The sequence below is a fragment of the Falco rusticolus genome, chromosome 8 (assembly GCF_015220075.1).
Source record: "Falco rusticolus isolate bFalRus1 chromosome 8, bFalRus1.pri, whole genome shotgun sequence".
NCBI lineage: Eukaryota > Metazoa > Chordata > Aves > Falconiformes > Falconidae > Falco > Falco rusticolus.
Window position 1 is genome coordinate 33,409,555 of NC_051194.1, and position 23,773 is coordinate 33,433,327.

A 23,773-nucleotide genomic window follows, 5' to 3' on the forward strand; every position below is an offset into this window, starting at 1 on the left:
GCATGACATGGTACAGTCTTCCCGTGCCAATAATGCAGTACCTGTCTATGTGAGAAGATAAATCTTCCCAGTTCAACAAGATGTACTCAGATCATCCTAGAAGATAAGCTCACCTACACCCTGGAGGAAAAAAATCACATTTTAAAGTTGGAGAGTAAAATAACTTGGAATGATAGTGAATTGTTCCCATGTGTACAATGTCACCACCAGGAGTTTTGTCTTGGGTCCTTGCACAGCCTTGGGATCCCCTCGCAGCAGATGCTAACATGTGCTAAGGGCTTTGTGCAAGCAGCACACGAACTGATGTTTGAACTGAGACTGAACGCAGGTGTGCCTCCGTGCTGCTCCAATGGGAAGTGAGAAACACAGCTCTATCTGTCATTAATTTGGGTAATGTGTAGAAAAACCGATAGAGAACTATAAAGCGATGCAGGGAGTTAATTTCCCTCGGAGCAAAGACAGAGTAATGCAGCATTCTGGGGGCTAAATTCTCCACAGTATTCTGGCATTAGCATCAGTGACAATAAGGAAACTGTTCCACAGGAACTCCCTCTAAGGATGACACACTAGTTGCTCAAATTCAATAAAGCACATACAAGTATATTTAAGCTTTAACTGTACACTGGAATTTGTTTCTATTCATTAAATGTATGTAAGGACACATGAACACACAGATAACCTTGAGTCAGTAAGTGAACCTATCCACTTTAAAGTAAAAAACATGACACAACCCAAGAACTGATTTTGCTTTTCCCCAGTGTTAACATTTTTTTCCCTATACTGTATGGTGCTCAATTTCTCTCATACACATTCACCATTCAGTTCCAACAAGGTTTTGGATAGAAATTCCTACAACCTTTTCCCATCTCACATCCTTAAACCAACTGTTGTCATGATGATCTGTCTTTCAGGGTACAGCCTGATAGTTTCCTGTTCTGTTGGTACTATAGATCTTTGTATGCAGCTACAGCATACAATATGGAGCATCTTACCTAGACCTTGCCTGTCTGCCAAAATTCATGCAACTGAGTCAATGGGCTTGGGGCAAATGAGTAAAGCTTATGCAAATGTTTAAAATTAAGCATGAGCTCAAGCACGCTACCAAGTCAGGGCCTTTCTCAGGAATGATAAATGTGCAAAACATGAAAACAAGTCCATGTGGATTGAAGACATAAGAAAACACTCCTTCAACATCGGGCAAAGTATTTGCATACATTACAGTGGCCTGTGGATTGTGAGGATTAATACTTTTCTAATGCACATTATTGGTCAAAAATGCAAAAGCACAGGGACATGCCTTTAAGATAAATACAACAGGTGGTCTATACAAAGGTAATTTATTTACAATTAAATCCTATTTCTGAGTCCAGAATAAAATAACTTTCAAAGTAACGTCTGCACTGAACCTTACTTGTGAACTTTACAATTGCAAACTTGAACTCTGATTTTGTGAAGACACCCTTCTACCTTGTGTACATGGCAGCATAATTAAAGCCCTGACAAACAGATAAATCCATAATGGTACTGCAGAATTCATCCTTTTGCAAATTACATATGATTTCAAAACAACACGTGAAAAGAATATGAACATTCTCTCAGTGGATATGACAAACTTCATCAGCATAGCTAAGGTAAATTATTACTAACAGCCCATTTACTCCTACCAGCAACTGCTAATTCAGCTGGAGATTGCAGCTGGAGGTATCAGGGAGACAAATCCAAGTCAAGCATTCTAGTGGAGCTGGGAATTTGGATTCAGATCATCTGACAAGTAAACTGACAAGTACATACGTGCTGATAGTGTGCAGCATTCCAACAGAATCTAGTGCATCTCGGGGCCATCCATATGCTCCACCATATGTCCGCGAGGAGAGGGGTCCAGAATCACAGTCACTGGAATGGATAGGTCTCCCAGGCTCTCAAGATACCAGCCAGGATCCCAGTATCGCTGTATTAATTGGTGTGTAAGCACCTGTACTTCCTCCAACAAACTGCTGATTTTAGCTCAGAGGGCAAATATGGAACATATTTGTTTGCTCATTCAAAAGCTGGCTCCCACAGGGCAAGTTCTACTAGGGAAGAAAAGTTTGCTCTGAGCTGTGTTTCTTCAAAGCCAATTCAACCTCTGTGGGTTAACCACAAAGAAGCTGCTGCAATGGAGAAATTACCATGTAAAACAGCAGTACTGTTTACCAGAAACAGATTGGCTTTTAATAGCCTAGCATAGAGCAATATAAGTTTCAGCTCACTCAGTAGAAGACAAGTTGCTTTATTTTGCCTTCTATTCTGCTCTTCACTTACACTTTTCTGAGGGCAATCAGCTGCAGCGTATTTTCACATTTCAGTCCTACCTTATCGCTGTCCACTGTGTTCTGTGATGTCCTGGACGCAATGGAAATAGTGTCAGGTTGACTGCTGCCATCTCCTTGGCTGTCTGCGTCATCTACTCCATCTCTGTAAAAGTCATAATAGGGAAACAACAGTGCTTAACACACCACCTTGGAATGGACACAACTTTATAGGTGGATTTGAGGATGCTGAGTCAGTGTGCCAGAGCTGGCTTTCTGCTAAAATTACTTTGCTGATGTGGTCCATATTGCTATGTGGCTTGCAATTTAAAATTATGTCACCCTCAGCCATAGCACTGGGATTAGCACATAATCACAACGTTGTTGCTGGAAACAGAATGGCCATTGCCTGCATATTTACTGCATAAAAGGCTCTGGTGTTCACAAATAACTGTGTAATGAGGGTGTTAGGCAGAAATTTTCCTTCAATTAGATTTCTGCCTTAACCAAAGCCATTCAGCTCAGGCTACAGATGATACTGAAGGAAAGGGTATTTCTTTTGTCTCACAGGAATGACATCTTCAGGATGTAAATACTAAGCCATAAAAATTATACCCAAACATAAATACAGCATAGAGCTCTACAAGTCTACCTCTATAAGTCTGCTAGAGGTTATTTTCTTCTCTTTTGCTGTATAGATATAGTTCCCCTAAAATTTTACTGGTCTCTCAATATGAACATTTAAATAATACAAAATACATATTTGAGGACAAAGAAAAAAGAACAAAACACTAAAACCAAAAAAACCCCAACGCCTCCCTGTTTTGTGCTAGAAAACTCCTGTATTGGTGCACACCCTGAGGAAGAAACATCTGGATCCTTGCCTTGCTACAGGTCTCCTGGGTGACTTCGGTTACTTATGCTTTGGATGCCTCTATAATACAGCCTGAAGTAAAAAAGTGATAAAACTTGATGAAGAAATAGAGATGCTCACATTACAGGTGGCTTTTAGGAATAACAGCATGACAGCTAAAAGAACAACTGATTTTCTATAATTTCTATTTAATCCAGAATTCAAAGAAATTGACAAAAAAATTAATATTACTTCACAGGCTGAAATGAGTTTATATTTGATGATGAAGCACAGATTCTCCATTGTAGTAATATATTGTCATGACCAGCTGTGATTTTCCTTGTCAAACAATTCAAAATGCTAAACAGGGAAAAAAAAATCTTTTAATACTCAAATGTGAAGTAAATTGTACTTTGGGAAAGAAACTAACCTTGGACTCTGAAGAACGTTTACTGTTCATTGCTCTATAATACTTTGGAGTACTAAAATAAAATACCTTTGTATGTATATCACAGTAAAGCTTTCTAGCTACTTCTGCCAAGGCAACATAAAAAACAAAGACAATGAAAACTGAGTTTCACTGTAGTAAGAAAAAGCAAGTGAATCCAGTAAAAAGCACACAGACACCGCACTGCTGTTGGTTGATGTTGCAGCACAAGCAAGCTACCAGGCTGCAACAAGACTTTACTGCCATCAGTCATATTTTACAGTTCATGCTGTTTCTCCTTCCTCCAGAAACCAGACCACGCTGCTCCTCCTCCATCCAACCCCCTCTCCACAATCCTCAGGGCTATTTAACCACTTAGCAGGAACGAGCTACACCTGCACATCGTCCGTGTCAATCAACCCACTGCCTTGGGGCAAGGCCACAGCTGCATGTTATCAATGCTGATCAACACACTGCCTGCATTCCTCTACAGGTTGAGAAAAGGCTAGTTATTTCATGTTGTATGGAATGACTGAGGTTACCTTCTACTGTTGTTTCGCTGCTTTGCTGGTGTCTTGGGGAGCTGAATTGGCTCCTTCAGAGCCCCCTTCAGATGAATAATCCTTTCTTGAATGACTTCCCGGATATTTTTGATCCATTCCTGTTTTGTCTCAATACTGGATGCCTAAAGTTCCACAAGGCAGAAAGACAGACTCTTTATCATATTCCCAGCATATCACCTCCTATGTAGAAGAATCGTGGCTGGCTGATGAAAATGCATGATTAACTATTTCTCCTCTCTGCTATATTGTTTTAGCTGCTGGAGCACCTGGTAACCCCAGGAGAACTGAGGGTATTTTTACCAGACCTACTTGGTAAGCAACAGCAAAGCAGCTAAACTCTGGATAAATATATTTAATGCTAGCAATACAGCGTGCTCTGTAAAGGGAAAATAGATTATCAGTGCAAGGATTTCCTCAGACAAAATAACTATAACAGGAATTCTTCGTTCAAAACTCACTTGACAGAAATGGCTGTCAGCTCTGGAGGTTTGAGGAATAGGTTGATTGTTGGTAAGCCCAGTGGCAAAGGGCTAAGAGAATTACACCTTCCAGATAAACACCTAGAGATGTGCCCTGTGTCAGCATGCAGCTTCTCAACCCAGGTTCCAAGAGGAGACGCAATTTCAGCAAGGCCGCACAACTGCACTGTCTTGGTTCATACTGAGGCCTTAGAACTGAATTGCTCCTGGTGCAGGCATGACCCCGCTGGCAGACATGGAAGCCACGCAAATATGAGGAGGGAAAAAATTGACCTTTCATTTAGCACTCCCAAGGCCTGTACTAGAAGCTCTAAAGGCAAAGAAAACAAATAGAAAAGACTTACTTTGAGCACTGTTTTATTGTCTGAGGATGGTGTTCGTCCAGACCACAAAGCAAATTTACAGGGATCTCCTTCAACATGTTCAGTCACTCCCAGTTCTGAGGTCTAGTGTGGAGGAAAGATGATGACAGATTTCATATATATGAAGCCACATGTGTCCAGAAAACTTTCATTTGTAGGGAGAACTGGGGATACAGGGGTGGGTAGGGGAGCAAGATCTCGTCTGCTTTGCTACACACAGGTAAAAGAAACAGAAAATCACCAGAGGATGGCAGGGAAGCGAATGGCTTGAGTGATCCTCCTTGCATTTCTTACCCACCCTTCACATCTGGCTATCATAAACCTGTGCAGACTCACTACGAGCTTGGCTTCCAGATGAGCTCTGCAGGGCCCACAGCCAGCCATTGCAGGTGGCATGAGTATCCCCAACCCAGCACGGGGACAGGGCAGCCATCCCCCATACCCCACCTCTACCTCCAAGAAACACAACACCCAGAATATTTTCTCTGCAGCCACACCTACCAGTAACTTGTTCTTGTAAACATATTTTGTGTGTCCTGAAGAATCTTTGATCTCTTTGCTAAACACCAAAGAGATTTCAAAAAGGAACAAATGCCTTTCACGACCTTTCCGAATGAGAGACTTGGGATCCCACACTTGGAAGGAATCTTGAAGAATCAGCTCTCCCTGGACGTCCAGGTTCTCATCAAACCCTAAAACCACAAAATACATTGGCTTGTATTTGTTCTTGGGACCAGTAATGCCCAGAAATGCCAGACCAGTAAGGACTTGAAATAAAAGGGTGTTTCTCTTTTTTAATGCACATTCTGAAAGAACATTAATGGGCATCCATTGCCCCAGTGAAAATATGTTTTTTTCCTACTGCAACAATGTAATTATTTCACCAGAGGCAAATAGGTCATATGTACTAAATGAGACTGCTGCTAAAGTGTAGTAGTAATTACTGAAAGATAAATATTATAAAGGTTTCAGTGGAGGTTACTGTACAGAGAACTGCAATGCAAGAAATCTTGTGCAGATCCATATGAATTCAGAGAAACCTAATGGCTGGAAGCGCCCATAATACCATGATGCCTTCAAGTGTGCTAACCCAGCCTTCAACGGACTGTGAGCCCACAGCAGTGACATGGGGGAGCGACGTCTATGAGAGCAAATTGGTATGGTGTCTGAAACAAGCTTTCTAGGAGGAGTTTCTCATATTCCAAGCTGCACATCAAAAGCCTTCACATGGTTGAGGATCACAGGACTCTCCACGTAACTGGGAGGCTTGAGGGAAAAGGGAGTCTCTAGTGCAAGATGCCCTCCAAGCTGCTGTCTCAGCAGATGGTGGGTCACACTTCTCTCCAGAGCTGGGGACTGCTCCTCTGCCAGCACAGCCTGCTATTGCTCATGCCAGATAGCCCTGAGACAGCAGCAAATAGCCCTGGTTGCTGCTCCGAATATTCAGGGATATTGTTTTATACGAAGACAGCTGTTCAAGTGCTTGTCTACCCTAACAAAGTCATACCTGCTTCTTTATTATTGCATGGTGCTGGTGATTTCATGGGGATAGATTTTCCAGGCATTATTTTTGGAAACCTTGCTTTTCACCAGCCGCTACGGTTAAAACCACCTTTAGAGTGTTGCTACCTATGCTGGGTCAGTTTCCCCCCCTGCAGTTTTAATTGCCTGGTCTTGACGTGCTGCTTAGCTACTGGCAGCATTTCCTTTTTCTTGACTGTTTTAGTACTCTTCTTGTTTCCTGGTTCTGACTCAATCCAGGCTGGAAATGGTTTTCCCAGGCCAAGAAAATGTTTGAGACACAATAAAGCATTCTGCCCAGAATAAAATTTTTAAATTTTAGAAATATTCCACACATCAAAAAGTCAATATAAGACTTAATTTTCAAAATATCAAAATACTTGCTTCTTTAATTTTGAAATACTTTTTAATAATATTTTTTTCTCTTTTTTTTTTTAATCTTTGGGATAATTATACTAACATTTTGAAACACAAGCTGTTTTGACACAGAAAACTAGAACTTTTTCTTTTGAAATGTTGAGATAGTATTTAGAAATGTTTTCATCCAATAATCATTACAGCTGCCAGCAGCTAAAGTGATAGTGGTTTAGGAGGTGTTCTTTTGTTTCATGAAGTAAGAATGTTTCAACAAAATGTATATATACACATTGTCTATGTATGCTATTACACAAACTTATGTGTATGTACATACATATACACACATGACGTAAATAAATAAACCCCCAGAACTTCCTAGATAGCTTTATTCTTCCAAGACTTTTAGAGAAATATCAGAAAGGAGCTAGGAAGTCTGAAAATTACCATCAATCAACAGTATTGCTGCAGTCACCCTGTACTAACTTCCCACAAAGTTACAAGAAGGCTTCATTTGTCAGCGGGTCCCTCCCCTCCCCTGGCCACCTGCCCATCTGCTACCTTCCAGCATGCTGACGTGCATTGCATCGTTGGCCTTCTTTGGGACACTGAGCATCACTTCCAGACCATCTTTGAGTTCCCCTTTGCCCTCCTCGCAGCAGGTCAGTAGTTCCTAAGAAGTAATGCAGAACACTGGTAAACAAACTGACCAACATGCTGGCTTTGTATCCAGTTCTGTTACTTAATACATGCAACCGCTTCGCTAGCGGAGACAGAAGAAAGCTGAACTGCATCCAAACCCACTGTGGATGCCTACAGGTAGTGGGGATCAAATGAGAATAACTATAAAACAAGGCAAAACAAAGTGCTCTCAAGTGAGACTGTGCACTTGGGAGATTTCTGGAGCTCATGCCTGTGCTGTATTCATCAGCCAGCCCAGCTGTGCCAGCTGTGTTGCAGGACCCCTGCCTGATCCTGCAGGGCTGGCAGTGTGCTGTGCCCAGGGCAGGGAGGTCTGATTCACCTGAGGGGGAGACCAAAGGGGTGATGACTGAAAGGGTGTTTTAGCCTTCCCTTTAGCAGATGTTTTGGGCAGTGCAGGCTCGCTGCCCCACAGCACTCTCTAGGCTAGGGTAAACCCGTGTGTTGTTTCAGAAAACTGGCACAAAGCACAGATTTGTTAACATGTTGAAGGTACTCAGTAAGTACCTTCCTAGTACAGCATACCACTCCTTTGATCATATCTGGTCCTAGCTTTTCAAAGTTAGAATCTGACTCTTCCCTTTTATGCCCCAGATATTTTTTCCTCTCTGGTTTACTAGTTTTGAAGTGAACAGTGGGTGGTTAAGATCTAAAATTCACTTACTCATGAGATACTGCAAAAACCTGTAATCAGTTTACAACAAACCAACAAAGGTGGGTTTTTTTTAAATGGGAAATATTAATATTTACTTGGACATCCTTGTTTTGTATATGAAGCTTTTCTCTGTTTTTCAAACACAAACATGTTAGCTTCCAAACAGAATCTAATACCACTGAAGGAGTCTCAGTCAAAAGTTAGCAAAACTTCTCAAAGTTCATTACCACTGTCATTGAAGCTTTTAATCAAAATCAGTCACAAACTTAGCAAGAAAGAAAGTAAACAACTCTGTCATTCCTTCAACTTCCCTTTCCCAGTTCTTGTTTTTTAGGGTTAAATTTACTTGGACACAAATAAACCCCACCAGTTGAAACAGGTGATCAGTTTTTTACTGTTCCTTGTTTTCTTTCTGTGAGCCTTTTCCTTTAAAACACCCAACCTCATGTCCCACTCTTTTGCCATGCTCAGGCCCGGGAAGCAGGACTAGCAGCTCAGCAGCAGCTTGCAGGTCAGGAACAGGGGATGAAAGCAGCCCACTTAAGAATAAGCGAACACATTACACCTGTGAACTCCTCTGCACGAACTGATCTGGACAGCTCACTAAGGTACCTTCAGTAAGAGTTGATATTTTGTGATCCTCTGGACAGGCTTGATTAAATAAGAAGAGATAGAGTTGGCCAGTCCATGTCTTTGTTGAATTTCCTAGAAGAGATAAAACCAGCAGTTAATCATGGAAAACTCTTAACCCCCTGCCAGACAGAACCACCCACAACTAAGTTTAGCTCTGGATCTCCGCATTTCTTTGTTTAGTTTTTTAACTCTTACTTTTGCTTACATGCAAATAACTGTGGTCTCAGAGAGGCTGGCAATAAACTGCAGAGTCCCTCCAAGGCCTCTTAAATGGCAGGGGCCCTGTGCAAGTCAAGCTAAGGCTACGCTGAGTAAACAACACAGGCTTCAATTTAAATACGACTCATCTGTCACGTCAACTGGTTTCTCCTAGCTATGAAGGCTGAAAGCAGTCTTAATGTTCTATTAAAATGCAGTGACATTAAATTAAATTACATGCAGAGGGTGTAATTTAGCTGTCAAAACATAAAGACCCAGTACCATTTGAAAGCCCTGGGGTAGCTGAAATACCTGCAGATGAGTAACAGGTGTGACACAGTGCTGACAGACCTATGCTATCCTCAGGTGGCACCTGGGGGCCAGGAGAGAGAACCTTAGGATACCTTCTACAGCACTGAATACTTCTGTTTTGTCACCCGAATCTCAATCAAAATGTCTGTGCTGATCAGTGTGATGTGCTCATGAACTTCTGGAGACACTGCAGATAGGCACCTGGTGCAGTCTGCAAAGGGTCCATCTGCCTCCTTCCAACTGGTTCCAGTGAGAGTTAGGAGCTCCTGAAAATCCTACAGGATCCTAATGCACATATTTAGCCATCTAAAAGACCTCAAACTCACACACTACGGGGGCAGATTCTCTGCTGAAATAGAACAGGTTGGAATTCCTTCTGTCTCTTATCAGGCCCTGGGCATGCCTCCCCTTGCTCCTGGTCATCATCAGGAAGTCACTGGTTCCTAAAGGAGCAGATGGGGAGTGGGAATAGGACTTAGGTCCAGCCACTGGTGGGTAATTTGGAAGTTGTAAAGGGAAGAAGTTACAGAAGATGAAGTTTCTGTATACAGTGATTTTCTGCTGAGTACTGGGGAGGTTACTGGGTTTTTTTATCTCCAGTATTTATGCTGGGATGCAAAAATAGCCACTTTTCACACAATGTGTTAATTTTTTTTTTTTTTTTTTGTACTAGGCAAGTTTATTTTAGGAAAAAAAATATCTCTGGTGCCACGAACAGGACCAAAAGGGGAAGGGGCTCTGTGTGGGGGCTAATGGTGTTTGCACGAAGCTGAGTCACGGCTGGCTCCAAACAGGGACAGTGCCTCCAGAGCATGTGGCTGGGACTCAATTAGTAACTGCAGGAGCCAGCAAGACTTCAGCTACATCTGTGAACTTCCTGGAGCTGGCTAAGTACACTTGTTTTTGTAGGATCCAAGTAATGAATTTAGCACTACTCCTTCCTCCCAGTTCTCTGATGAGCAGAGCACGCTCCCAGCAAGATGCCTCCCCTTTGGGCATTCCTTGCTCTGCCAGGATGCTCCTGGTCAGACTGTGTGGAGACAGAGTGGGTTGGCAGAGTGACAGCTGTCCCTGCTGCATGGGAACCTGCAGCAGGAAAGCAACAGCACTGCTACATGGCAATCAGACAAATACACTGCTGGAAAGGGACATTCTCCCTACAGCTCCTCCCTCTGGTCCTTGAAATGTTGGAGTAAGATGGCAGCTCGCTGGAGTGTGTCTTGGGTTGGCTTTGTAACAGCTGGAGAGGTCTGGACTTGCTGTGGGTGGAGATGGAAACCAGAGAGGTCTGTGCAGGGCAGCACACGGCAGTGCAGACGTTTCTCACACACCTCTAAGTAACACGAAGCACAGATATACCTGAGCTAGCTTTGAAGCTGCTGGCAGGGTTCAGAAGCAAGGTAGCCACAGGGCCCTGTGCTCTCTACTTTGCCCTGCTTCTTGTTTAAAGCAAGCTTGGCTCATGTTATAGTGTGCCACGGCTCACCACAGCACACAACTTCAGTTACTCCTTGTGTGGAAAAGTGTCCCAAGAGCCTGGAAGAAATGAAGGGATCTGGCAGGCACCACAGGCTGGCAGTTGTGTTGCAAACCAGATGAGCTGCAGAACAGGATCAACATGTAGTCTACGTGCAACGACAAAATCCCAGATAAAACACCAAAAAAATCCCTTGTGTAGGGAGCACAGGACCCTCAGATGCCCTTGGCTGGCCAACATGGAGACAGGAATACTTAAATACAATTTCATACCATAAGAGTTGCTGAATTTACCATGAAGCAGTGATAAAGTGCCCTGATTTTGTATCAAATGTCTGAAGAGATTCACAAATTAATGCAAGTCATCTAATTGTGTTGTTTAGTAGGAGGACAAACTGCATCCTGAACTGGGTGTTCAGACCAATGGCTTGCTGCATGGACTGATGCACCACTAAACTCTCATGAAACATTTAGGTTTTGTAACGCACGACACAAATCTTTGGTGAGCCATTTCAGAAAAAAAAATGTTCCCAAGGAGAAACTGAGACCCTGCTTGTGCTTCTGCCCATTTCCTAAGGGATACCCCAGCTCAGTAGAGAAACTGCCCAAGAACCATCATCCATGCAGAAACACAATGTTCTGCAATACTATTAAAGTCAACGAGCTTTACCGTGTTCTACACTGGTCATGCAAGTTAAAGGTGCCCTGTGGCTTCTTGAATGTAATAACTGATCTTTTCCAAGATTTAAGGGGAAAAAAATATTGAAAAATAGCAAAGCATATAGATGACTGAACCCAACTCTGTCCTGAGAGCCAAAGGTCACTTAAATAACTGACACTGAAATCAAATTGATCACCTCAATAACATGCAGATTTCTACCAGCTGAAGCTGAGGGCTAACACATGTTGGCAGTCAAAAATATAACTTGCTAGCCTGAACTATATGGTATTACAAATACTAAAAGTTGCCAAATACGGTAGGGATCATTTATCTTTGAAACTACTGAATGAAAAATACAGTTTTAAGTAATGTAGTAATGCTCTCAGACGATGAACAAGACAGATACGAAATGTGAAAAAATCCAATAAATGTCTACTACAGTTCTGTAAGATTAAGCACACTAGTTGCATTCCTTATGCAATTTCCAGCTAATATAACTATACCAGCTTCTGAGTTTTATAAGCAAAGCAAGATCTATGGAAAAGGGAATACAGTAATCTTTACCCTTTATTAGAATAATGCTATAGGATAAACTAGGCAAGTTTCACAATTGAGACTTTGTGTGTAATTTTTCCACCTGTGTCAACTGGTCTAAGAAGAGAAACTGCTTTTCTCTACAGATATTGTTTCACTTACATCCTTAGAATGTCCCAGCTACAACAGCAAAGCTAGTAATTTCTCATCAGTTTCAAACAAGATATGCCACTTATCTTTGCTCCTTCTGATTAGCTAACCCCTGTAATAAGCCCTGAAGCTTCAAATTTTCCATAGACTTGAAGGGTTCAGACAGATTACTGGAACTTCTTGATTTCATCTCAAAGGTGGCTTTCCATGATAGTTTATGCAATTGGAAGGTTGGTTTGTACACTTGTGATATTTGACCAGGCTTCTTACTAAGGGTTATATTCCCGATAACTCATTCTCATCATCAGGGTGTTTTAGGAAATTCCAGGTTCTGCCTGGAAGAAAAGAACTAGTCATTTCCTCTGTACTCCTTGGGCCAGGCTGTCCCCTGGCCTGCCACCGAACCACTGCCACTCCAAGGTCAAGATAAGAAGGATGGACACATACTTCACACTACCTTACATTGAGTGACCGGCGAAAAAATTTTTCTGGGGAAAGCCAGCTTTTGCATTTTGCACAGGCATCACTGGGTAGCCCAGGACAACTCCCACCAATGGAAGGAAAACATCTCGCAAAACAGCAGATGCTGACACATGAATAATCACTATTAAGCAACACCAGGCAGGTTTCCAGCCCATATACAGAGCTGCAGTGGAAAAGCTTAGCAGAGGAAACGCTTTTAACCTATGTAAACAACGCTGATCGACACCTAAGGTGGCTCAAACCCTCCACGAGCCACCGACCAGTATAAACCATTCAACAGGCTCAAGCGCCACCTCCTGGAAAATCCCTTTCAGTTCAATTCTACTTTTAGACGTTTGGTCACAAGGCAAAATAAAAAGGTGTTCATCACTTTTCTTCTTGCTCGTGTGAGATCTTTCGGTGTTGAGTGTAATTAAAATGCTATAACCATTGGCATAGACAAAACCCAGGGAAGATTCATGTCAGCTGCCAACCACATCACAGGCTGGATCCTGCTGAGTGGTTACATCTGTAAAGAGATTTTCAGTGCTTTGGAAAAGAGGTCTCAGTATTTTTTCAGAAAGGCAACTAATTAAAGTTGTAAGGTAGCAGACAAGCATGGCAAAATAGATGAGGTTCCAAAATTCAGAGGAAAAGCTTAAACATACTCAAACACTTCAAAGATTTTTCTCAGCCTACAAAACTGGGATTGGAGCCTACAAGTGCTTATCACCAGGTGTAGTCCTTGTAATGGAAATAGTCTAATTGTAGCCAATGGATTTCCTTACTAATATGATGAAGCAACTGTGTAATAGGGTGGGTAAAATTTGCAGAACAGGAAAACAGGATCTTGTTTTGAACTTAGTGATTTCAGGTCATAAAATACAATGGGATCTGCTTTTCATTTCACCACTAAACCCAGAAGCGGACAGTACATCTAAACCAGATTTTTAGGAAAGATTGAGTTTGAAAAATGCACAAAGGTTCCCATAAGAATGTGTCACCATTAAAAATGACTTGCCACACTGATGAAGATCACACATCACGCCACAGCCTACCAGTTTTCGTTGATACCTGCAATGTAATGAAAACCCCAAATGCCAAAGCACAAGAAGGAACACTTTACTCAGATGTAAAGAGGAGGAGTTTCAGCAGCACTATGCATGCTGACAGAAAATGGCAATGGCTCCTTACATCAAAGAAGGTCCCTGCATGTTCCAGGATGAGCTGGCTGGAGTCAGGCTTGTTTTTGCAGTAGGTGACATACATCTGAAATTTATCTGCCTGTGAAAACAAACATCAAGGGAAAAGAAAGATAAGCTATTTCTCTGCTCCCACAGTCTTTCATTAAAGCTTACCAGGATAAATACAGGTGATCACTGTGCCTCCCCCCCCCCAACCAACATAAGAATTGAAAATTAGGAATGGAAGACTTATACACAGTTCATACCTTACCTGACCAGTTCTGAGGGGAACAAGATGCAGCCTGTAACAGCTATGGGAGGCTTTCATTAGCAAGTGTCACAGAGGGAAGGCCTAAAACTTTAATCCAGCTATAAAATAATTTCTAACATCTGTAATGATGTTGTAAAGACTGTATCCAAAAGTCTGAAGGTCTCAAAACTCAGTCATGAAGTGTTGGCTCTATCACCTACTTGCATATAAAGCCTGTGCAGAAACTCTGGGCCAGAGACTCACCTGGCTTAAACTGACTCGAGCCAACATTTTTGGCTTGACACTGGCTCAGATTTGTGACGCCTGGCCTAGACTTGCCTTTCCTACTTTGGTTCAGACTTTAATGGCTCAAACTTTATGTTGTGTTAGGAGTGTTTTGCATTTCATTTCCTAATTTATTTATTTTTAAGAGGAAATGAAAAGCATCTGTGCACTCCTGCCTTAGAGCAGTTTCATATTACTGAACTCTGGTCTCAGGGACAGGCAGGCAAACAGAAGAGGAAGATCGCTTCCTTTTACCACTATTGCATTTTTTATACCAGGTATCTAAATAACAGGACCCTGCAATTGGGCAGGCAGCTTTGTATGTATGTGTGTAACCATATACACGGCTCTGGACATGTACTATTGCTGAGATGATGTGGCACTATCTTAAAAGTACCATGAAGATTTTGCACAGAATGATACATAAATGTGTCTGTCTTTCATACATATGTAACCTCTTCTTTGTAAACTATATTTCTGAATCCATTTTTTCAATATTTGTGTCATGTTTTTAAATTAAAACCCACTTGAAATCATCCAAATATGCTAATTTTTGACAAGTGAAAAATGTCCATAATTACTTTAAAAATACTAATTTCCAACTTTGAAATATGAATAAAACCATCAGAGAAAACATGAAGATAGCTGACTTGCCTGGTAAAAATTTTGAAAAGAGAACAACTTTTATACAGAGAAATTATCGTAGCCAGTTCCTGGAGCCTTCTACACCCACGAAAACTCTTAGCATCAAGAGTTCAAAGTCCTGCTGGAAATTATCCTGGCATTGCATAATGGAATGAGAGAGCACAGTGGCTCAGCAATTTGACACTAATTTCTGAAGAAAAATGTTGATAAAATATGTTGTTCATGCCTTTATAAAGGTCTCGTGGCATAACTAAAATTCTCTAAGGAAGGTATATTAAGAATTTAACTGTCTGTCATCCCAGGGCCCTCCATAAATAAATGAATTTCACCCTAAATACAGGTTTGGTTTGATGAAGACCTTTTACACAGGAACCAGCAGAGGTAAAAAGCTGTGTTGGTCAGTGTAGAACAAGGAGAGAGGCTCTGGAAAGCTTTCACACCACTACTCAGGAGAAGAGTTAAGGGAGGGAACCTTTAACCCTAGGAGAGGTGAAGGACTGAACAGTCATAGTTCCAGATTAGCTTCTAAACTCACTTATTACAGATGTAACCCTTGCACCAGTTCCCAGCTTGTTTCTGTCTGTGCTGGAGGAATTAATTTGAATAAATAATGAAAAGAAGAAGCCTTATTACCCAGGTGACGAAGCAGTGGCCCACATCCTCAGGCAGTTGTTCGTATTTCTCTAGTTCTTTTAGAAAAATGCTGAAAAAAAGAAGATACCAATGCAATTAGTTACAGTCAAATACCCAGGGGAAGCAGAATGACCAATGAGTTAATCAGTCCTAATGATCAACACTTGTATCTTGATTATGAGGCTAATCAAGTGTCCTACCAATGGAAAAGGTTCTCTTTGCCAAGGTATGCTTTGGGTTTTGAGTACAGTCATGCCTGACTCCACTAGAAAGGAAAAGGTAGCAATCCCTAGTAGGTGGTCAGCGTATTCAGGACTGCAAAGTAATATTCAAGAACCAGAGTGTGAATCTGCAAAAAGATGTTGTGCAGTGGTTCAGAGGAAGAGCAAAAAGAGAAGCCCAAAGCTGTCAGATTTCCATCACCAAACTCAGCACACTGGGCAAAGGACAACAATTTAAACAAGCTTGACACTTCATAGGTAAGTAGTAAACACCCCAAATTTTTGTAATCAACTCTCTCCCAACACCATGTACCATGAGCGACATCTCTGTTTGTAGATGGAGCCCTGTGCAATGCCTGGGTGGAAAGAGGAATGTGAAACAGGAGTTGCAGAAGGAGAAGCAACTGACTGTGTTGTTTCCCAAGCCCTGAATCAGGCTGGGGGGTGCCTTAACATCACCAGCCAAAGCACAGGACTGTGGAGAATGTGATGGGGGACACAATTTATTTTAGCATTGCTAGAAATTTTAGAGGGAAAAGGATTACACATAAGCAGCAGGCTAGAGGAGGATGGGACAGGGAAAGAAATGACAGCAGCAAGGGAGCTATGGGGCATGACTGAGGGCTAAAGGGGTGGTAGCTGGGAGCAAGGGAAAGTAAAAAAGGAAAGTAATAATAGATGGCATCAGACAGGGTCACTAAAAAGAAAGTACAGCACCACAAAAAGAGGGGAAGTAGAAAAGTATCCTGGTTTCAGCTGGGATAGTGTTAATTTTCTTCCTAGGAGCTGGTACAGTACAGTCTTTTGGATTTAGTATGAGAACAATGCTGGTGACACACTGATGGTTTGGCCATTGCGAAGTCGTGCTTACCCCAAGTCAAGGGCTTTTCAGCTTCCTGTGCTCTGTCTGCCAGCGAGGAGGGGCACAAGGAGCCAGGAGGGAGCAGAGCCAGGACAGCTGCCCCGAACCAGCCAGAGGGATATTCCATACCACAGGATTTATGCCCAGTATGTACACTGGGGAGGGCTGGCTGGGAGGGGCCAATGGTTGCTCAGGGACTGGCTGGGCATCGGTGAGCAGGTGGAGCAATTGTATTGGGCATCACTTGTTTTTCTTGGTTTTATTCCTCTCTCTCTTTTCCCTTTTCATTACAATTATTATTATAATATTTTACTTTATTTTAATTATTAAACTGTTCTTATCTCAACCCATGGGTTTTACCTTTTTCTGATTCACCTGGTGGGGTGAGTAATGAGCAAGCAGCTGTGTGGTACTTAGTTGCTGGCTGGGGCCAACCCATCACAGAAGGCAGTTGGGTGCTCCTAGCAGAGTTTTAAATGAGATGCTAATATTTACCTGTATGATGGGGCAATTATTCTGGGCTGGCACTTGATTCATCTATTACTTAAAGGCCTTTTTAACGTAATACATAGCTTGAATCTACGAACCTGATACGCTTTCAAGCTGCTTGCACAAAAGCATGCATACGGCAGCCTCTGCTGGACCATACTTATGTCTGTATGATGGCACATCTATCTGGCTGAAGCACTGAAAGTCTCCCAGAACTTCAATAGGGAAGGGTTTTCTGATTTGTTTGTCAAACTGATTTGGTTTTGATGCGTAACTTGAAGAAAGACTTTGAAATTCAGACTGAACTTGTGGGATTCAGCATCCCTAAACATTGTTTGTAACTACCATTCCATTCACATTATAGCAGAGAAATCTGATCTGATACACAGTCTTATCTTGGTAAAATTGAGTACTGTTAGTCACAAATTAAATACAGTCTCCAAGAAGTAGCAGGAAAGCTACTTACTAACCCATCTTATGTCAGCCACTCCCTTTTTCCCCCCTCCTGTTTTCCAAGATATCATATTTTTGACAGGCAAGCTTCCAGACTAGATCTAGTGCTGTGAGATGGAAAGCATGTATAGGACTACAAAGCATTGGTATAATATCACTTTAACATTGTTAATCAGCTGAAGGCAAAGTTTAAACTAAGACAAAATTCATTTTTGTAAAGAAAACAAAACAAGAAATAAAACATTATCTTGCAAATCCGGATCAACTTATTTCTAGTCCTGTGTGCATTGTACTGTAGGCGTTCACTGCAGATGTATAGGTATACACATGCCTTTGGTTTACTTAGTCAGTAAACATTAACAGAACTGTTAGGAAAACCTACTTGTTATGAAAGTCATATATCTCCTGAATATTGCCAAAGATGATGTGTTCCTTATTAAGGATCCCAGCGGGTATTTCTTCCACTCCACTTGTCATTTCCCAAAGGTAAGTCTGGAAGACACCAGCAATTCTTAGTTTTCTGAATAAATGCAGTGAAAAAGAATAGATCTCCCTGCTTTATTGCCAAAGGCACAGGCTGACAAGGGAACTATGTACTTAAAGATTAAACAAACAAGCTAAAAAAAAAAAAAATTAAAAGAAAGTTTCAACATCACAGAAAGCTCTCCAGAGAAATTAAAAGTGCTGACACTTAGAAGTTGTCTGAGGAAAAAGCAGAAACACAACAACAACACCTGTCTTTGCTGTCCAACTGATGGTGTCCAAAAACAGCAGGCAGAAACACTTGAAAGATAAGCTGGATTTGCCACTTCAGTAGCATTAGATACATAACAATCTCTTTCAAACTGCAGGACTGTGAAAGCTGACAGGTTTTACTGGAATACACTCTGCTTTTTGCCTTGAATATCACAGTTCCCTTCTACATGCTGCTGTAGAGCTAGGCAAGGTATTTGACTGTAAACCCAACTCTTTCTAGAGCATGAGAAAGGGATAGATTTGAATTTTTAGGAAAATGTTTCATGATTTAAAAAAAAAACCCTAGAAACCAACAAATTTCAAGTCTACGTGCAAATATCTTGTTCTTTACTGAGTCCCAGGACATTGCTCTCTCTCTGCAGGGGGGAGCGCAGCTTTGTAAATAAAGGCACACTGTGGTGTCTCCAGAGGTGCATTTACAGCCAAGTGTGGGGAGCACAGGACATGGTTCTGCCAGTGGGAGACAAGGTCCCTCTGCTGCCCACTCAACTCTCACCATCAGCAGGACATAGCTCTGTGGTTAAGGCACCAGTGGTGGTACCCTCACACATTCTTGTCAAGCTCAGCCTTTGCGGTACAGTGAACATCACCACCTCAAAGGATATCAGGTCCTTCCTAAAAATACTGGAGACTTCCCGGCCGTAACTTACCTCTAAGCATTCATGCAAATCCCTGACATAAGCTTTTTCTGTCTGAAGCAGCTCAGCCATAATGAATCTGGAAAAAACAGGATTTCAGGTGTTTTGGACATTATAGGTATTTGTACAATGAACAAAAACCAAAACATCCTTCTGTTGTCTTAATCAATCAGTGCACTTCCACTCTAAACCTTCAGCTGCCTTACCTCGCACCTTTCAGCTCCATGAACAAAATACCAACCTAGCTTCTTGTAGGGGTATTTTCTAAATAACTTTTCTGCATAAAATTCCATTAAGTTGTATTTCTGCAACCCTGACTTGTGATTTACTATCTACATGACCATCTTTGACAGTTAATGGTTCTCAGATTTTTTTTTTCCCCAGGAGTAAGAACTTGAGATTCACAACAACACTTGCACCTTCACTAGCAGTCAGTGGCAAGTCACCCTGAAACTTGACCTTCAGTGGCAATATAGATGGATTTGGGAGACACCACTACTCTGAAGAGGCTTCAACTGCTGGAAGCCCAACAAGCACGTTTGTAGTGCCTGAGGCTGGGCATCTCAACGTTGAAATGCCCAATGTTTTGATAATGTGCCATAAGCAGACCAAGTGAAACCACTGTTCTCCTGAAGTAGAAACAGTTTCTTTTCATGTTTATGCACTGTAGCGATAATTTCAGAGAGCTGGGAAGGATTGTACATACAAATGCTTTCCGGAATATTCTCATACAAAAATTAAGACAAAATACTGTGAAATTAGACTGGTTTTAGATTTAAGTGCAATAAACACTCTCCAAATATTTCTTCTAGTATGAAATACTTCCAGTTCTTTCAGTTGTACACCCACTGAAATCTGAACCTAACTTCAAGTGAACTCGTGTGTCACTGAAACCTAGTTAACTCCTCTGGATGTCATTGGAGTTCAGATAATTCATAGACATATAAAGATGCTTTTCATGTTTTCCTGTTCATTTTACTTTTCACATACACACCCCTGAACGTCTCCATGACATCAGGGTCTAATCAAAGTGCTTGACTCACTCCTTTCCCTTTCCAAAAGTAATTTCTGATTAAAACCAAAAGAAATTAAACCTGTATAGTATGAAATTCTCTAGCCCACAAGTCACAACTGCCCCACATCTGTAGGCTTATCTCAATAGCTCTGCAGCTGAAAGGAGTTATAGGACTGTCAGTCCATTCTAGTCACGCAAATATCATAGAATCACTCTTAGATAATGTGTCATGGCAGACTGTGAGTGTTTGGGGACATACTCTTTTTTTCTGGCTGACTTTCTTTTTTCTTCATTGACTTCATGGTTTGCATCTCGTAGCTTTACCTCCCGGTCTGAAAGACTTGCTGGAATAATATCTAGTTCTAGGTCCTTGTTATCCTAGAAAAAATAACAGTACAGATTTTAAATTCATTGTAATCCTACTGTTGTCCAAAATGCAACATGTTTATGAGATTAAATGAGTAAGAAGAGACAAAAGATAAAGATGTCAGAAAGAAGAAAATTCAAAGTGATTTAGAAGAACTACAGTGAGAAGGGAGAAGGTAAGAAGGTGAGAGAAATCTTAAAAAAACACCACCTGTGAGAATCGTTATAGTTGTCACTGTTACTCCTGTTCAGGAATAGGTATTGATGACAAATGTCTAAATTTTACCTTACTCCTTCATGTCTAAATTAGTTGCCTAGTGTGGGACTTCAAAAACAGTTGGATGAAGTGGAGCGCTATGCAGAGACAAGCCCAACTTCCAATGGCTGGCTGCCATGGAAATACCTTTCCAGACCACGGTTAGTAACTTAGTGCAAACCAGAGACCCTACAAGGGACAGTATAATTAAGGTATCCTGAGGGTGCAAGTGAGGGAATTTATTCCTCTTTCTTTGACACTTAATGTTGAAGGATGGTTGACTGAAAGGTTTTTAAGTGTTTCTGCTTCTGGCACTCCCCATTTATACTGCGGCCAGGGAGCAGAAGGTTCTAATTTTTGTTTCTTGTGTTGCTCTATTTCACCTAAAAGAGATCAGAGATGAGGTTGGGGATCAATTTTTTGGTTAGTTAAGGCTGAGAGAATGGAAAGTTACAGTCCAAGCCCAAGTCTGATTCAAAATAATGGTGTGGGAGCAGAATTTATGGTTTATGCTAAAATTAACACAGACTGTTATTCAACTAATGTGTTTTCCCCTTCCTTCCTAGTAGCTGTATGGTCTCCTGGAGAATGGTGCAAACATTTGTTTAGAAAGTCTTTCTGATCTTCACCTGTCTCCTCCTCATACCACTGATCTACCACAAAAACACCTTTTTCTCTTCAGAAGCAGTTCTGAGCTTGTCTAGGTAGGTTGACTAGGTCTTAAGTGTTTCTTACAGACACGATAACCTGCAGCATTTATACCATAGCCTTCACCTCCCCCTGTGACTTTCAGCTTCGGTATAAAATCCCAGCAGGACATGGACTTACAGTACCTCTGTATTGATTCCAAGGGCTTTTTCCAGAGAGTAGCGGTATTTCCCCATCCTGAGAGAGAAGTCACGGTAGCGTTTGTCGACGGTGGTGACCCATTTCCTAATTTCAGTGGCGTGTATATGTCCTTTTTCTACAAAGCTATCAGCCAGCTGGATGAGGAGCTTCACTTTCTCCTTTGTTTGCTGCCCAAAATATGGTCCTTGGTTATGTTGCATTATTACTATTTCCTTTGCTTTTAATTCACACAGCAGTAAGAAGCAGCTTGCTATTTTTTTATACATCATTAAAGACTGTCTGTACTTAATCTTACACAAAATAAGATGCTTTCAACTTTTCCCAGTAAAACATGAAAGGAATGACATTTTTATAAGGAGATTATGAAGCTGCAGTAGATAGAAGTTGAGTTTTTGAAACCACACATGCACAAACACATAAGGAAAACGTTGAAACTTAGACATGCCTCCTTCCTATAACCAAAAACTTATTTTTTGTGAGCCTTGGAGTAGAAGATAGCATTTAAAAAATCACACCTCGTAAAATACGCAAGTTACTTGAATCTATACCGAGGTGGTTCTGCAGACCCGAGCAGGCAGGTCATTAATATACCACATACCATTCCAGGAAGTGAGTTTGAGTCACTACTACTCTGTTTCAGAAACAAGCAGAATTTAAATCCAAATTCCTGTTCTACAATAAACTCCTCCATCAGTATTTTAGTTTCACTTAGAGTACTACAAACTAAAAGAAGCCTGAACTCCAAAACATACACTGAGCCACCAAACCTTCCACAGGTCTTTTCTAAACCACCTGGGCTCTGATTGCCCCTTAGTCATTATGTTTTTCTGTGTTGAGGAACTTTGTGCAAATCTGGCACAAAGGAGCTAGTTATAAATTAGCTTAGATTCCAAATCTATCCCAGGAACTGAAGGTGTCTGGACCTTATGTTTGAGCCAACTCAAATACAGAATGATTATAAAAACTGAGATATCAACTGTACAGACTGCACTCCATCTGTAATGCACATACTAATCCTCAAAAGCAAAAGGAGAATCAGTCGTATCCTCGGAGGTATTGGCAAGTTGTTTTTCAGAGATGGAGGAAACTTTCCATGCTGACTGAAGCAAGACATGTTGGCAGGTACTTGACATTATCAGCAATCGGGCCACAAATGGACAAATGTGTGTCGGACCAGAAAACATCTAGCAGATTTCAAATACAATACTAAATTCAAGAAATTTCACCAGCAAAATAAACAGCTGAATCATAGATCATCTTAACAAATTAATTGAATACTTAAGCAAGGCTAGGTGTGATGAAGGAAAAATCTGACTAGCTGTTATATTTAAAGGGTGTTTCATTCCCAAAAGCCACTGCTGATTCTGCTTTGCAAACAATTGGTTTCGCCAGAAAGTTATTGGGATCAGGAAGACTTTCAGTTACAGCTTAATTTGAGAATAACATCAGTCTGGGAGTGACATGCATTTACCAAATTGCATGTGGCAGTGAAAATACTCTAGGGCAGCAGTAGAAAAGTGATTTACTAGAGCTCTGGGGAGCAAGACTAGATGTGTCAGTGTAAGGACCAGCCAGTTATGGTCAATAAGGAACAAGGTATAAAACTCAGTCCTAGGCTAAGTCAAGAGTAGAAATAGTTTGGAAACTTCAGAATGCATCAGGATTTTTCTGATCAAAATTAAATTATAAACTGGAACATGATTTCAGGTAGACTGATAATGGGTGGAGGCCAGAAGTACTGTTAAAGGCACGTTGTACAGGTTCTGTCTGATTAAATTAACTTCTACCCACTGCTACTTATCTCCCATTTTCACAAACATGCAAGCTAAGCAAAAAGGAAGGAGACAAGAACACCACAAAGCCTGTGAATCAAACCCATGGAAGCACGGACAGCCTAATGAGGAATTTAAGGATTACAGAAGATCAATTTCAGTACACAGTGAAATGAAGCTACATAACACCAAAGCCATGGTCTTGTTGCAGTCCGATTTTGCAATTTAGATCCTTATCAGTGACTGTTAATACCCCCGTGGATTCACTGTCTGTAAATCACCTATGGTTTGAATTAATTTGTCTGAAGCAGATCCAATCACCATTCCTCTGTAAACCCCACCAGTTTTCTCGGAATTGCTCCATATAAATGAATAGATTCTTGGTAAAGCAGTTTTGTATTCAAAAATGTTCACTCTGGAGTTAAAACCCCCATTTATTTAAAGTATTTTGTTGGGATCAGCAGATTGT

General features: G+C 41.2%; 1 protein-coding gene across 9 annotated transcripts in view; it reads right to left on the minus strand.

The window, feature by feature from the left end:
• Window positions 1–23,773, minus strand: part of KALRN (kalirin RhoGEF kinase) — a 526,710-nt gene that overhangs the window by 139,370 nt on the left and 363,567 nt on the right. For all 9 annotated transcript variants that reach the window (XR_005105961.1, XR_005105960.1, XM_037398618.1 and 6 more), the window contains exons 22-33: window positions 21,517–21,699; window positions 20,321–20,439; window positions 19,059–19,125; window positions 18,035–18,144; window positions 15,628–15,697; window positions 13,825–13,914; window positions 8,817–8,909; window positions 7,409–7,520; window positions 5,474–5,664; window positions 4,955–5,056; window positions 4,111–4,253; window positions 2,352–2,454 (exon numbers count right to left, since the gene is read on the minus strand). Coding sequence is in view for 7 of the 9 variants with exons in the window: in XM_037398618.1 (XP_037254515.1) it covers window positions 2,352–2,454; window positions 4,111–4,253; window positions 4,955–5,056; window positions 5,474–5,664; window positions 7,409–7,520; window positions 8,817–8,909; window positions 13,825–13,914; window positions 15,628–15,697; window positions 18,035–18,144; window positions 19,059–19,125; window positions 20,321–20,439; window positions 21,517–21,699 (1,383 nt within the window). In the remaining 2 variants the exon portion in view is untranslated. The remainder of the gene's footprint in view (window positions 1–2,351; window positions 2,455–4,110; window positions 4,254–4,954; window positions 5,057–5,473; window positions 5,665–7,408; window positions 7,521–8,816; window positions 8,910–13,824; window positions 13,915–15,627; window positions 15,698–18,034; window positions 18,145–19,058; window positions 19,126–20,320; window positions 20,440–21,516; window positions 21,700–23,773) is intronic.